Below are 13,008 nucleotides of genomic sequence, written 5' to 3'. Positions count from 1 at the left end.
TATGTCAGATCGTAGCTGTCTCACCGGGCCTCTTCTGCAAGTGAACCTTCAGTAGGCGTTCAGAAAGGAATCCGTGCTAAGGGAATTTGCTGTCTCGATATGAACTGTACGGGATGCCATACAACTGAAGATAACTCCCCAACGTTTCGGATCTTTCCTTCCTTCTTTAATCACAAAGGGGCCAAAGAAATCAACTGCACTGTATGTAAATGGCGGGGATGGATCCAGTCTGTCGTACCGTAGTTCAGCCATCTTTTGCTCACAGGGTGCACCTTGCGGCAGATAACACACTTCCAGATATGGCTTGTAACAGATGCTCTGGTGTCAACTATCCAAATCCGGCTTGTCAAATGTTATTTAGGGTCATCCCATGTCCAGAATGGCTGCACTGAATTTGGTAATATTCGATCAGAAGGTCAGTTACATGACCATGACGTGGTAGCAGGATGGGATGCTTGCTCTCGTTATGTAGCAAGGCATGATTTATTCGTCCACCAACTCTAAGTAGCTGGTTTTCATCTATGATTAGGCCAAGCATATACAGAGGGCTGCTCTTGCTCAGGGGGTTCCTAGGCAACGCTGGTCTCCATTAGTTTTGCTGAGGGCCTGAATTTCCTTTGGGAAGGCTTCCTCTTGTACCATCTTTAGTATCATTTGTTCTGCCTGCTGCAACTCGTCTACGGTGAGGGGGGAACTGGCATCGAATCCAGAAGCAGATGCTTTCAGACAGTGATCTTTGATCTTCTTCAGGTAACGCCGGCACAATGCCACAGCTCGTTTCAGGCAAAACAAGTTGGAGAAATACTTGAATCTTTCTAGCATGCTGGGGTAGTGCTGAGTTTTAGCTTGCACATTGAATGCAGAAGCCCTCTTCACCTCAGGATCATTTGGACTAGGCTCCATATGCTCTGGATTGGGCAGAGGGGTTTCACCTTTTTGCAAGAAATCAGGGCCCTTCCACCAGAGCTTGCTGTTAATAAGAGACTCAGTAGAAAGGCTTCGAGAAGCAGCATCAGCTGGGTTGATGTCAGTGTCAATATGTCACCAATCATTGGGTGTGGTGTGATCTCGGATCTTCTGTATGTGGTTGGCAACAAAAAAGCAACTTGCTGTTGTTTGCAATATAGCCCAGCACCACTGTGCTGTCAGAGTAGAAAAATTCAGTCACGCCACTGTACTCAAGTTCCTTCATGAGGAATGTGCTGACTTTCACTGAGGTGACAGCTGCTGTGAGCTCCAGTCGAGGGATGGTTACTGATGTTGATGGAGTTACTCGAGACTTTCCCATCACCAGGCTCGTGCCAACTCTTCCTTTCTCATCTATCAGCCTCAAGTAGCTGCACTGACCGTAGCCTTCGCTACTGGCATCTGAAAAGTGTTGAGTTCTGCAGACTGAACGGCATCAAAGGTTTCAGGCTTGAAGCATCGTGGGATCTCCATCGATGCCAAGTGCTGGATATTAATTCTCCACTTTTCCCACTTTGCTCTGATTTCCTCGGATATTGGGTCATCCCGTGCATACCCGTCATGACACAAGGTTTGAAGGATGCGCTTTCTGACAAGCAACACTGGTGCTACAAGATCAAGGGGGTCAAATATAGAACTTATACTTGACATGATTTCCACGACGAGTGGGTGGCTTGTCACTGAAGTGAACTCTGAATTGGAATGTATCAGATTCCACGCACCACTACACGCCTAGAGTACAGTACGCTCAATGGGAAGATTCTCCAAGAACACATCAACGTTTTGGACATCCTAAGTACGTTCAGCAACAGGTATAGCATTCAGAACCATTTTGTCATTGGAGATGTACTTATGAACACGGAATCCACTCTGCTGACACAGTTGTCTGCTGTTTTTGATCAACTTCAGGCTTCTTTGGTTGTTGAGACTGACTTGAGTCCATCATCGACGTAAGAAGTCCTTTCGTACGAAATCAGCAGCTGCCATCCCACAACTATCTTCATATGTGTCAGCAGCACACTTCATGGCAAAGTTTGCACATGCTGGGGAAGAATTCGCTCCAAACAAGTGCACTGTCAGCCTCCCAGCCACCATATGAATCTCAGGTAGTTTCGATCTTCAACGTTGACACCTACTTGGCGGAACATACTGTACCTTCAAAGTCGCAGGGGAAGCAACATGGTCCTTTCAAAATCGACACAGGACGCCAACAAGGTTGTTGGTCATGCCAGGTCCTTGCAGTAGGCGTCTGTTCAACACTTCACCCTCAAACTCAGCACTGCAGTCAAAGACTATCCTCATTTTGCCTAGCTTCTTTGGATGATACACCCTGTGATGAGGAATGTACCACACCGCTCCATCATCTAGGTTGAGCTCGTCTTCAGGAACTCTTTGTGCGTAGCCCTTTTTTTTCAAGATGTCGTCCATGAATGCCACATAGTCACCCCGAAACTTCTGATTACTCAACATCTTTGTCTTCAGCTTGTTTAGCCATCTAAGTGCCATGGGCTTGTTGTTGGGGAGCAGGACTTTGTCTGTTTTGAAGGGAACTGGCATCTGGAGGTGCCCGTCCTCTTGTCTGTGGATTCCATATTTCACCTTCTGCATGAATCTCTGATCGTCTAGGGAGACCTTCTCATCATTGTGTGTCTCAATGAATTCCAGCTCAAACATTTGGCTGACTTGAAGGGGGCCGATTTCCTTCACTTGAGTGCGAAATGCAAAGTGGTGTTGTGACTTGTGTGATGAGGTTGAAAATCCACTGGCAGTATTGTGGTTACTGGCACGGTGCATCTTTCCTACAACTCCCCATCCTAGGACTGTTCGCACTGCATATGGGTCATCTTCCTTTCCATCAACGACATCTCTGGGCTTGATAGCACGGGTCGCATTGCAGCCTATCAACAGCCCAATCTCATTTTCACTTAAGTGGGGAGGTAGCAGGTTGGCGATATGCCTCAGGTGGGGCCACTCCTTTACGGTTTCGGATCTTGGGATTTGTTGACGATTTGCATTGACTCTATCTCTGTGTCTTGTGACAGGCCCTTCACTATCAGTCCATGCACCTTTCTAGATGAAATTGTTCCCTTGGCTAGGATGGTGGAGAGGCTTAGATGAAATTCTTCACCATCAACGCCAAGCCGTTCCAGTGTAGAATCAGAGATGATACATGCATCTGAATGTTCATCCAAAAGAGGGTACACTATCACATTTTTAGTTGGGTCATTCTGGTGGTGCAGTACTACTGGGACAATGAGCGTGTGGGAACAGCTTTCTCCAGCATCGAATGCCTGTACTCTATTTGCATTGGACTCAACAACTACGACTCCTTTCTTGGTGTCGCTCTTGTCTGCATTCTTCTCTTCAAGCAGGGCCTTTGTGTAGTCATGGAAAAGCGTTGGGTGATATTTGCCACAATTGTCACATTGTTTCTTATATTGGCATTCTTGTCATCTGTGTCCCATTTGAGACACCCAAAGCAAAGGCCGTTCCTTTTTATCAACTTGTGCCGTTTGTTCAGCTTCATAGCAGCAAAACCACCACAGGACTCCAACTGGTGTTCATCCTTGCACAGTGGGCAGTTCGAGGACTGGACTTTTGGTAGTGCAGAGGGAATACTGCCCCTTTGAGATACATTCCCTTTCTTTCTCAGTATTTTATTTGTTTTAGCAGTGAATGTTCTTGCTGTTCCTGACTTTGTGGGTTTGTTGGTCTTCGGATCTTCCCCTTTTTCTTCACTTAGGCTTTGGTGGTAGGGACTGCAGGCAACACGGGCCTCCTTGGCAACAACTTGCAAAGCTCAGCAAAGGGTGAGTAGTCATCTTGTTCGACACCTTGCTTGTCATACATCCACTGATCAACGAAACGAAACCATCTATATTGGACTTTGTAGCGCCCATGCTACTTGACGTTAATCTGTCGCTGTAAACTCAGCAATCAACACACATCTAAAATTCAATTATAGTGTCTACTTGTCCTCAACTCTCCTTTAATGTCTTGACTGGCAAGAAATAAACCAATGGTGTTGCTGTATCATGAACAATGTCTCATGTGTCTCAACTGTTTGGCTAGTGGACAAGGGTGTCTCCAAATGATGGCAAAAAATACTGGGATGATGCAATTCGGCTCATGTGACAGTTATCAAAGGTGTGATGGATCCCAGTGATGACAATATCTGATGACAGTTAATATGGCTGATGTCTAACATACAGTTGTCGATAGATAATGTATAACGACGCTGACAATGACAATGGTGTCGATGATGATGACGGTTGTGATGGTTCGACTGAAAATAATACACAAAAGGAATAAATTATATAGACAAACCTATATGCCACCGTCATAAATCCTGGTCACAAACTTTAGACCTCTAGTTAAATACACCCTTACATCCATTGTCTAAACGTAACACATGTGCGACATTGTATTATACATATACATGTACATGTGTAACATAACATGTCTTACATACATGTGAAACATGGTTGCCCAAAACTCGGACATCATACATGTATTCGGAAAAATCTTGCAATTTGTTTGCCCTGGAAAAATAACTTAATAATGGCTTAATAATAGCTTATCTTATTGCTTTTATCCTAAGGCAATAACTAAAGGATAAATAAAGAAAACGATTCACTTTGCTGAGCTGACGGAATGGAAGCAAAATGGGAATTTGGTGACGTATAACTTGTCAAAATGCTCGTGAACCATGTATAAACTAAAATGGATTGTTCGGCACTGCGCGGTGCGGGCAGAGCGCCCTCTAATTGATAACACACAACTACTGTGCCCATGAAAGGACTTGTTTGGAGATGTTTTGTCCGCAACATCCCGGCCCCTAATGACCTGATAGGGGAATTACAAAAATAAAACCAAAAATGCGACAAAATATTCTAACAGTTAAATGAAAATGTCCCAAAGGCTTTCAAAAAGGCTGAAATATGTGAAAGTATTCACAGTTGTACTCCTGGAAGCGGTCTGCTCTACTGTCCCATATCCACTCCCTCAAGAAGGCAAAGCTTGTCTGTGGGTCGGTCGTATATGCCGGCTCGTGTTTTCACCTGGACGGTCCTTACTCTGCCGTCCTTGCCTGGATAGACGTCAGTGACCAGACCTAGCGGCCACTGGTTTCGAGGGGAGTTTTCATACTTGACTAGAACCAGATCGCCTTTCCTAATGTTCCGCTGCGGGTACAACCACTTCTGCCGTTCCTGCAGAGATGACAGATACTCTGTTGACCACCGACGCCAGAACACCTCTGCCAGATATTGTACTTGTCTCCACCGGCGTCTGTAGATGTCTTGCTTCGTGAACTCTCCTGGTGGTAACTGTGGGCCTGAGCGGAGAAGCAAGAGGTGGTTGGGTGTCAACGGCTCCGGGTCATCAGGATCCTCTGACAACTTGGTCAAGGGGCGACCATTTACAATGCCTTCAACTATACACATCAGAGTATGCAATCCTTCATCGTCGAGTATCTGTTGCCCGAGAAGACCATTCAAGACTGAGCGAACAGTCCTTATTTGGCGCTCCCAGACGCCTCCAAAGTGGGATGCGGCAGGCGGATTAAAGACCCACTGGACCTCCTTCTGACAAAGATAATCGCAGATCTTGTCTTGATTCCAGCTCTTGACAGCTTGTTGCAATTCTCGCTGCCCACCGACAAAGTTGGTGCCGTTGTCCGACCTGATTTCTACTGGTGCACCTCTACGACTGATGAAACGTTGAAGAGCATTTATAAACGAATCTGTCTCCATTGTGTAGCTGACCTCTAGATGGATAGCTCTTGTGGCTAGACAAGTGAAAAGGCAACCCCACCTCTTCATCTCACTCCTGGCTCTTTTGACCACAAACGGCCCAAAATAGTCTATGCCGACCATGGTGAAGGGTGGATGGCCTGGTGTGACGCGGTCTTGAGGCAAATCAGCCATAACTTGTGTCGCTGTGGGTGCCTTCCTTCTACGACATGGGATACAATTGAAGACAATAGACTTGACTGCTGCACGGCCCTTGATGATCCAAAAGCGCTGTCTAACTTCTGCGAGTGTGCGCTCAGCTCCAGCGTGTCCTGATGCCACATGGTAGTGCCTCACAATCAAGGGGATGACTGGATGTTTCGCTGGTAATAATCGGGGATGTTTGGCTTCATCACTCATCAGGGGTGAGTTGGCAAGACGTCCTCCAACGCGAATTATGCCATCGCTGAACCTTGATGGAGAGAGTTTGCAATAACTGCTCGACTTCAGAGTGGCGTCATCAAAGTTGTCTTTCTGAATGGCCATCACAATGGCATCTTCTGCCACCAGGATTTCCCTAACAGTCAGACGTCCCATCAATTTCATATCTCTCTCTCTCTTTTGGACTCTTGCGAGTAGTACAGCTTTGACCCTGAGAAGCCAGGCAACTGCCCTTTTCAACCGGTACCAAGATGAAAACTTCTTCAGAAGGGCTGCCAGTATGTCGGTTCCGTCTTTCCTTGACATGGTACTGTACACCCCAGTGTCCCTTTTCACCTCGGCTTCATCAGGTAGTGTCTTGTGGCTCAAGTCTGGTTGTGGAGGCCACTCACTTTTGTCTTCCCACAGAAATCGTGGTCCAGAGATCCATCGATCATTCAGGACAAGCTCTTCAGCTGTCATGCCGCGAGAAACATCATCGCCTGGATTTGTTTGGGTTTCGACATATCTCCACTGGGCTGGACTAGTGTGCTCCAGAATCCTTGACACCCGGTTGGCTACAAATACTTGGTAGCGCTTCTCCTGATTCTGAAGATAGTGTAGTACAATTGTACTGTCAGTCCAGTACGTCGACTCTTCCAGGGGGCATCGACAAATGCTGACAAACTAGCTCGTCTAGCTTGACTGATATGATGGCTGCCATGAGTTCTAGACGTGGAATGGTTGTTGTCTTGATTGGTGCGAGCCTCGCCTTGGCCATGACTAGCTGGCAGTGCATCTTGCCACTGGTGTCCTGAATCCGCAGATATGTTGCTGCACCATACCCTTTCTCTGAAGCGTCAGAAAAATGGTGGAGTTGTGCAGATGTGACTTCTCCAAAACCAAGTGGCTTTAAGCAGCGAGGTACCATCATGTTCTTCAGGTTTGGCAAATCTGTCTTCCAGCCATTCCACTGATGGGCGATGTCATCAGGCATGAGACTGTCCCATTCAACCTTCAGCCTGCACAGCTGCTGGAACAGAATTTTGGCTGTCAACACAAAGGGGCAGGCAAAGCCAAGCGGGTCGTAGAGTGAACTGATCGTGCTTAACAGCCCTCAAACACACATCGAATGTGAACATGTCAGCTTGAGTATCCCACAACACCCCAAGGGCACGTTCGGTTGGCAACATCTCACGATCCATGTCAACCGTGGGAACCCCCTTAGCTCGGTCGGCTTCTGGAACTGTTCGCAGAGCATCTCGTGAATTACTGAGCCATTTGGTCAGATGAAAGCCCCCGAGTGACAAAGCTTGACAAAGCTGACTGATGAGACTTGAAGCGGCCTGAACCGTGGTCACCGATGTGAGGCAATCGTCCACATAAAAGTTCTTGTCAATGGTGGAGATTGTCTCGGGATCGAATCGACTGACGTTGTCTCTTCCTGTGCATTTCAAGGCAAAGTTGGCAATGCTCGGTGACCAGACTCCACCAAAGAGATGGGTCGTCATGCGGCATGTCTTCGGATCTTCGTTGAAACCGTTGTTCCACCACAAGAATCGCAAGACGTCACGATCTGGTTTATTCACTTTCACCTGGTTAAACATTCCTTCAATATCAGCCATCAAGGCAATGGTTTCTTGACGAAAGTGAAGGAGAACTCCCAGGAGCTGATTGGTCAAGTCTGGGCCTTGGTATACGTTGTCATTCAGGGATGTGCCACAGTACTTCGCCGAGCAATCGAATACAATTCGGACTTTGCCAGGTTTTCTTGGATGCACCACCGGGTGGTGTGGCAAATACCATACAGCTCCGTCAGACCTGTCCAACTCCTCTTCTGGTACTTCCTCTGCATAGCCTTTAGCAAGTAGGTCAGACATGTTGGCAACATACTTTTCTCTCATGTCAGAGTTTTGTGACAGATGCCTACCAAGCAGACTCAATCGGTGTTCAGCAATGACTTTGTTGTCTGGAAGACGGGGTGGCCTGATCTTAAATGGAATGTCTAGACTATAGTGACCTTCGTCTAGACACAGAGACTGTTCCCACATGGAAACTACCTTCTGGTCATTGATGGACATGGCGGGCTCATTACTTCCAATGTCATCTGTTTTCCAGAACCTTTCAACAAGGCGCTGGAGGTCGTTGTCGGTCTCTGTGAAGTGTGAAGCCACGTGTTTCGTCTGCCCATTTCCAATCGGTCCATTCAAGGTCCAGCCAAGGATAGTCCTCACGGCATAGGGTGTCCCTGGGCCACCTTCGCGAACTTCCTTTGGTGTCAAAGCTAATGGATTGTCTTGCCCAATGAGTAAGTGAACTTCTCTTGCATCGATGTCAGGCAAGGGGATATCATGCAAGTGTGGCCATCTAGTCAACTCTTTCTGGGTCACAAGGCAGTTGGAACTGACGTGGAACTTGGGCCTGGTTAGCACGTGTTTCATGACAAGAATGTTGTCATCATTCATGTCGGTGACTTGAAGGGTGACGGCAAAGGTATCAATGGGTGTGTCGTGGTTTTCAAGGGTTGTCAACTTCATCCTTTCATGCCTTCCTGGTACTCCAAGTTTCTCCTTCAAAGCTTCAGAGCAAAAGTTCTGTGTTGAACCAGAGTCCAACAATGCATAGGTGATTACACCTTCTGTGGAACTTCCATGTTGTCGCACCCTGACTGGAACAATGGGTAGGGCCACTTTACTGACGCCGGCCCCAGTGGCACTACATGTCACATGGGATGAAGCGCTTGATGTCGACTGACTAGATTCGGTTGGAGTTGGGTGGCTTGGCAGCTGCGAAACAACTGGAGTGGGATTGCCGTAGGCTTGACTCGGAGGTGAGTCATCGCTCCTCGTACGGGGCAGGTGTAGGAACTTGGTATGCTTAAGTCCACATCCTGGCACAGTGCAAACTGCCTGTCTTCTACATTCACGGGCGCGATGACCTGGCTGAAGGCAATTCACACACAACTGCTTGCCCAAGACAAAGTTCAGTCTGTCAGCAACTCTCAGACCTTTCCAGGGTGCACAGCCAAAGAGCCCATGTGCTTGTCCACAATATGCACATACGGGTGGCGGTTTTTCATTTCTGAGATTCGATGTTGACACAGGTGCTGCTTGATATTTCACGGCAGCTGAAGGAGCAGATGCCGGCTGTGCCTGTACAGAGAAAGTTGATCGCTGTTTCGATCTGGACTGACTTTGTTGCTTGACGTTCTTACGTGACTTGCTCATGTCATCTCGGTTGACTAGCTTGCCAAATACGGGATCATTGACTTGCTCCGCTGACGCTGCAACGAACTTTACAACATCATCAATGGTAGGAACTTTGCTCTCGACCGTCTTGATATGGTGGACCCTCTTAAGCCAGCTTTTCCGCAGGTCCCAAGGCAGCTTTTCAACAATCTGAGTTAGGCTCCTGCCGGTGTTGATCTCACTGAGCTTTCCCATGGTGTCGAGAGTCTCACGACAATTTCGCAAGTCATCTGTATAGTCTCGCAGGGCCTTGTTGTCACGAATGTCGGGTCGGGTGACTATCTTGTTTATCCATGCCTCGCATATGTCGTGCTCATTACCAAAGCGCTCCTTGAGCAGCTTTCTGGCCAACAAATAGCCCTCACTTGGAGACTTGACTGCACAGCACTGGATAAGCCTTTTGGCTGGACCGGTACAATACTGCTGCAGGCGGGCCAGCTTAGCTGCATCGCCAACCGATTCTCTCTCTACTGTGTTTTCAAAAGCACGGATAAATGGCCAATACTCGATGGGGTCTCCATTGAATGTCATAAGTTCAGTCTTTGGCAACTGCAGGGTGTCTACCAATGACTGTTGCTGCTGCTGACTAGTGTTAAGCATCTGCGTCAGAATATCTGCAACACTTGTGGTGTTAGCGATGGGGGAAATAGGCGAAGGAAAGTCAACCACTTGATGACCCTCCTCACTTTCTTTGGCTCTCAAAGGTGTTCTGGGTTCTTCATCCTTGTCCTTAGGCTGGGCATTTGGGGTGGAGTTTTCCACTGGTGCTGAGTGGCCTTCAAGTTTCTCGAACTCAGCATATGTCTTCTCCATAGCAGCAGCTCTGGCAATTTTTGTCTGCAGCTCAATCTGTCTGCGCTGTTGGCGTAGCCTTAACTCCTCCTCCTCAAGAGCTTGTCGTTGCTTTTCACTTGCAGCTTCGGCCTCCAGGGCTGCCCTTTCTGCAGCTGCATGAAGTTTAGCACTAGAAGCTATGGAGCGGTCTGTCACAGTACTTCTGGGGCCCGTCTGTCTCCCGAGTTGACTGGACGGATAAGGATACTGGAGTGTTTCCTGCTTCTGGTCATCTTCCACTTCTTTCCGTGCACCAAGGAGCCAGGTTTGAATTATGTCACCTATCTCGGACGTTTCAGCAACAACTGCTTCCTGAAAGTCCCTTGACTTGCGTTTCTGGGCCGCACTCGTGAGTGCTGCATCATATGTGGTCTGAACTGCCATGAACTGGGCGAGATTGTCTTCCATGGATTTCGCCAAGGAAGAAACTTCTTCAAAGTTTTCTGGATCAGACATGAGGGACTTGACTTTCTTTATAATCTGCGTGATATTTGATCTGAGTTGACTTCGTTCTGCTCTCAGTTCCTTCACGGTTTGTTGCTGGGGATCCGAGGCAATGTCCTTTGTGTCTGCGGTAGCCATCATGAACAGTTGATCCTTGAACTTGAGCACAAATCGAACTTAATGTAGCGCCCACGCTACTTGACGTTAATCTGTCGCTGTAAACTCAGCAATCAACACACATCTAAAATTCAATTATAGTGTCTACTTGTCCTCAACTCTCCTTTAATGTCTTGACTGGCAAGAAATAAACCAATGGTGTTGCTGTATCATGAACAATGTCTCATGTGTCTCAACTGTTTGGCTAATAGACAAGGGTATCTCCAAATGATGGCAAAAAATACTGGGATGATGCAATTCGGCTCATGTGACAGTTATCAAAGGTGTGATGGATCCCAGTGATGACAATATCTGATGACAGTTAATATGGCTGATGTCTAACATACAGTTGTTGATAGATAATGTATAACGACGCTGACAATGACAATGGTGTTGATGATGACGGTTGTGATGGTTCGACTGAAAATAATACACAAAAGGAATGAATTATATAGACAAATCTATATGCCACCGTCATAAATCCTGGTCACAAACTTTAGACCTCTAGTTAAATACACCCTTACATTCATTGTCTAAACGTAACACATGTGCGACATTGTATTATACATATACATGTGTAACATAACATGTCTTACATACATGTGAAACGTGGTTGCCCAAAACTCGGACATCATACATGTATTCGGAAAAATCTTGCAATTTGTTTGCCCTGGAAAAATAACTTAATAATGGCTTAATAATAGCTTATCTTATTGCCTTTATCCTAAGGCAATAACTAAAGGATAAGTAAAGAAAACGACTCACTTTGCTGAGCTGACGGAATGGAAGCAAAATGGGAATTTGTTGACGTATAACTTGTCAAAATGCTCGTGAACCATGTATAAACTAAAATGGATTGTTCGGCACTGCGCGGTGCGGGCAGAGCGCCCTCTATTGATAACACACAACTACTGTGCCCATGAAAGGACTTGTTTGGAGATGTTTTGTCCGCAACAGACTTGCTTTGGTAGTTTCTCTATGATCCTCTTGTGCTCGGCTGGATCATCAAGAACTTTCAATTGGCTTAAAGTTGACATAGCTGACTCACATTGGAAAAGGAAATCGGACAGATAATGCGTCCCTTTCCATCGTCTTGCTTTACAGTTGGCCATCTTTTTATTTTTTCACGGTAGGTATTTGCAGCAAGCAACTTGTTACCATATGGCTTAGAAGTTTCTTTGCCTTGTGGTAGGCGCTGTCACTGTTCAGGGCAAGAAGTTCCTTGATGCACTCTCTAGCTTCACCGCTGGTGTATCTGCCGAGGTAGTACAGGTGGTCGGTTGTAGATGGATAGCGCTGCTCCACAAGTACAGAGAATGAGTTCATCCGTACAGGAAAATTGAAGCAGTTTCTCCTTTCTTCTTGTAAGCATGTCTTCCATTGCTGTTATGGCACTTGCCACATCATTTCTTGAAGTGTCACAGGACTGATTTTGGGGAACTACATCACGTGGCTCTGCCTTGCATTGTGTCGATGTCTCGGTGTGGGAAGTAAACTCAGGCGAAGGGGCTATTGGTGCTGGGGGAGGAGTCACAAGGGGGGGCATCATCTTCGTTAGTGTTAGATGTGTCATAGATGACAGTCTCAGGACGTTGCTGTCCATCATTCAGTGAACTCTCAGTAACTGCCTCAGTGAATGGCCCATCTATTACTGGGGGAAGTCATTCACATCGATAAGTGGGGGTGCCTTCAGTTGAGAAAGTTCACCGTCATATCTGTCAAGAACTTGTAGCCTGGCACTGCTCACATCGATTTCCGTTTGAAGTTTCAACCTCTCTGTTTGTCTTTCGAATTCAAGGCGATTGATCTCCATCTGTTTCATGAGTCGTTGGTTCCCCAGATCTAGTGAGCGTTTTGACAGTTCCAGTTCATGCATTTTATCAATCACTGCAGATCGTGCTTGAAGTTCTGCTCTCTTCTGCTCCTCCGTGATATGAATAAGCTCGGTGTTTGAATGTCTGGAACTGGTATTGGATCGTCTGCTGCCAAAGCTGATGACTGAAACTGATTCGCCAAATTGTATGTTGTCTATCACATTCGTGTCTGTCATCTTGTCCCAAGAAGAGTTTTTACTGTGGCGGTTTTCGGTTAATTGCTCTATAAAGCTCCCTTGAGTTCAATTAAAGTTCAAAGTTCAAGTTGACAAATTGTGTATTTAACGAGCTTGAGTTCTTTAATACAGGTTCACAAGGTTTCACATTACAGCC

General features: G+C 46.6%; 3 protein-coding genes across 4 annotated transcripts; all 3 read right to left on the bottom strand.

The window, feature by feature from the left end:
* Positions 1–558: 558 nt before the first annotated feature.
* LOC147799344 (uncharacterized) lies at positions 559–2,268 on the bottom strand. The gene is made up of 3 exons (XM_087135449.1): positions 2,232–2,268; positions 1,179–1,368; positions 559–970 (listed from the first exon to the last, which is right to left on the bottom strand). The coding sequence occupies exons 1-3, from the start codon at positions 2,266–2,268 to the stop codon at positions 559–561; spliced, it is 639 nt and encodes a 212-aa protein (XP_086991575.1).
* A 26-nt stretch (positions 2,269–2,294) lies between these two features.
* On the bottom strand, positions 2,295–7,581 carry LOC147799343 (uncharacterized). 2 transcript variants are annotated; one of them, XR_015425095.1, is made up of 2 exons: positions 4,604–4,915; positions 2,295–4,252 (listed from the first exon to the last, which is right to left on the bottom strand). XR_015425095.1 is itself a non-coding variant. In XM_087136298.1 (2 exons), exon 1 carries the CDS (start codon positions 6,600–6,602, stop codon positions 4,950–4,952), a length of 1,653 nt encoding a protein of 550 aa, XP_086992424.1. In that variant the 5' UTR covers positions 6,603–7,581; the 3' UTR covers positions 2,295–4,252; positions 4,924–4,949. The 2 variants fall into 2 exon arrangements, 1 of the variants encoding a protein (XP_086992424.1); XM_087136298.1 differs by lacking the exon at positions 4,604–4,915 and adding an exon at positions 4,924–7,581.
* Positions 6,757–10,783, bottom strand: LOC147799342 (uncharacterized). Its single transcript, XM_087135448.1, has 2 exons — positions 7,318–10,783; positions 6,757–7,169 (listed from the first exon to the last, which is right to left on the bottom strand). The coding sequence occupies exons 1-2, from the start codon at positions 10,781–10,783 to the stop codon at positions 6,757–6,759; spliced, it is 3,879 nt and encodes a 1,292-aa protein (XP_086991574.1).
* Between the last annotated feature and the right edge of the window lie 2,225 nt (positions 10,784–13,008).

The sequence above is a fragment of the Acanthaster planci genome, linkage group LG04 (assembly GCF_054643075.1).
Source record: "Acanthaster planci isolate LZ-2023a linkage group LG04, COTS_SCS, whole genome shotgun sequence".
Lineage (NCBI taxonomy): Eukaryota > Metazoa > Echinodermata > Asteroidea > Valvatida > Acanthasteridae > Acanthaster > Acanthaster planci.
Note: the sequence above shows the minus strand (reverse complement) of the source record. Positions and strands in the feature narration are given on the sequence as shown.

Coding starts and splice junctions, on each gene's coding strand:
- LOC147799344 (XM_087135449.1), bottom strand. CDS start 2,268: ATGAGGATAGTCTTTGACTGCAGTGCTGAGTTTGAGG. Junction 1,369..2,231: donor CTGCAGTGCTGAGTTTGAGG/GTGAAGTGTTGA, acceptor AACACTTTTCAG/ATGCCAGTAGCGAAGGCTAC. Junction 971..1,178: donor TTCCTCATGAAGGAACTTGA/GTACAGTGGCGT, acceptor TCTTATTAACAG/CAAGCTCTGGTGGAAGGGCC.
- LOC147799343 (XM_087136298.1), bottom strand. CDS start 6,602: ATGACAGCTGAAGAGCTTGTCCTGAATGATCGATGGATCTCTGGACCA.
- LOC147799342 (XM_087135448.1), bottom strand. CDS start 10,783: ATGGCTACCGCAGACACAAAGGACATTGCCTCGGATCCCCAGCAACAA. Junction 7,170..7,317: donor TCCCACGGTTGACATGGATC/GTGAGATGTTGC, acceptor TTGTGTTGACAG/CCAAAATTCTGTTCCAGCAG.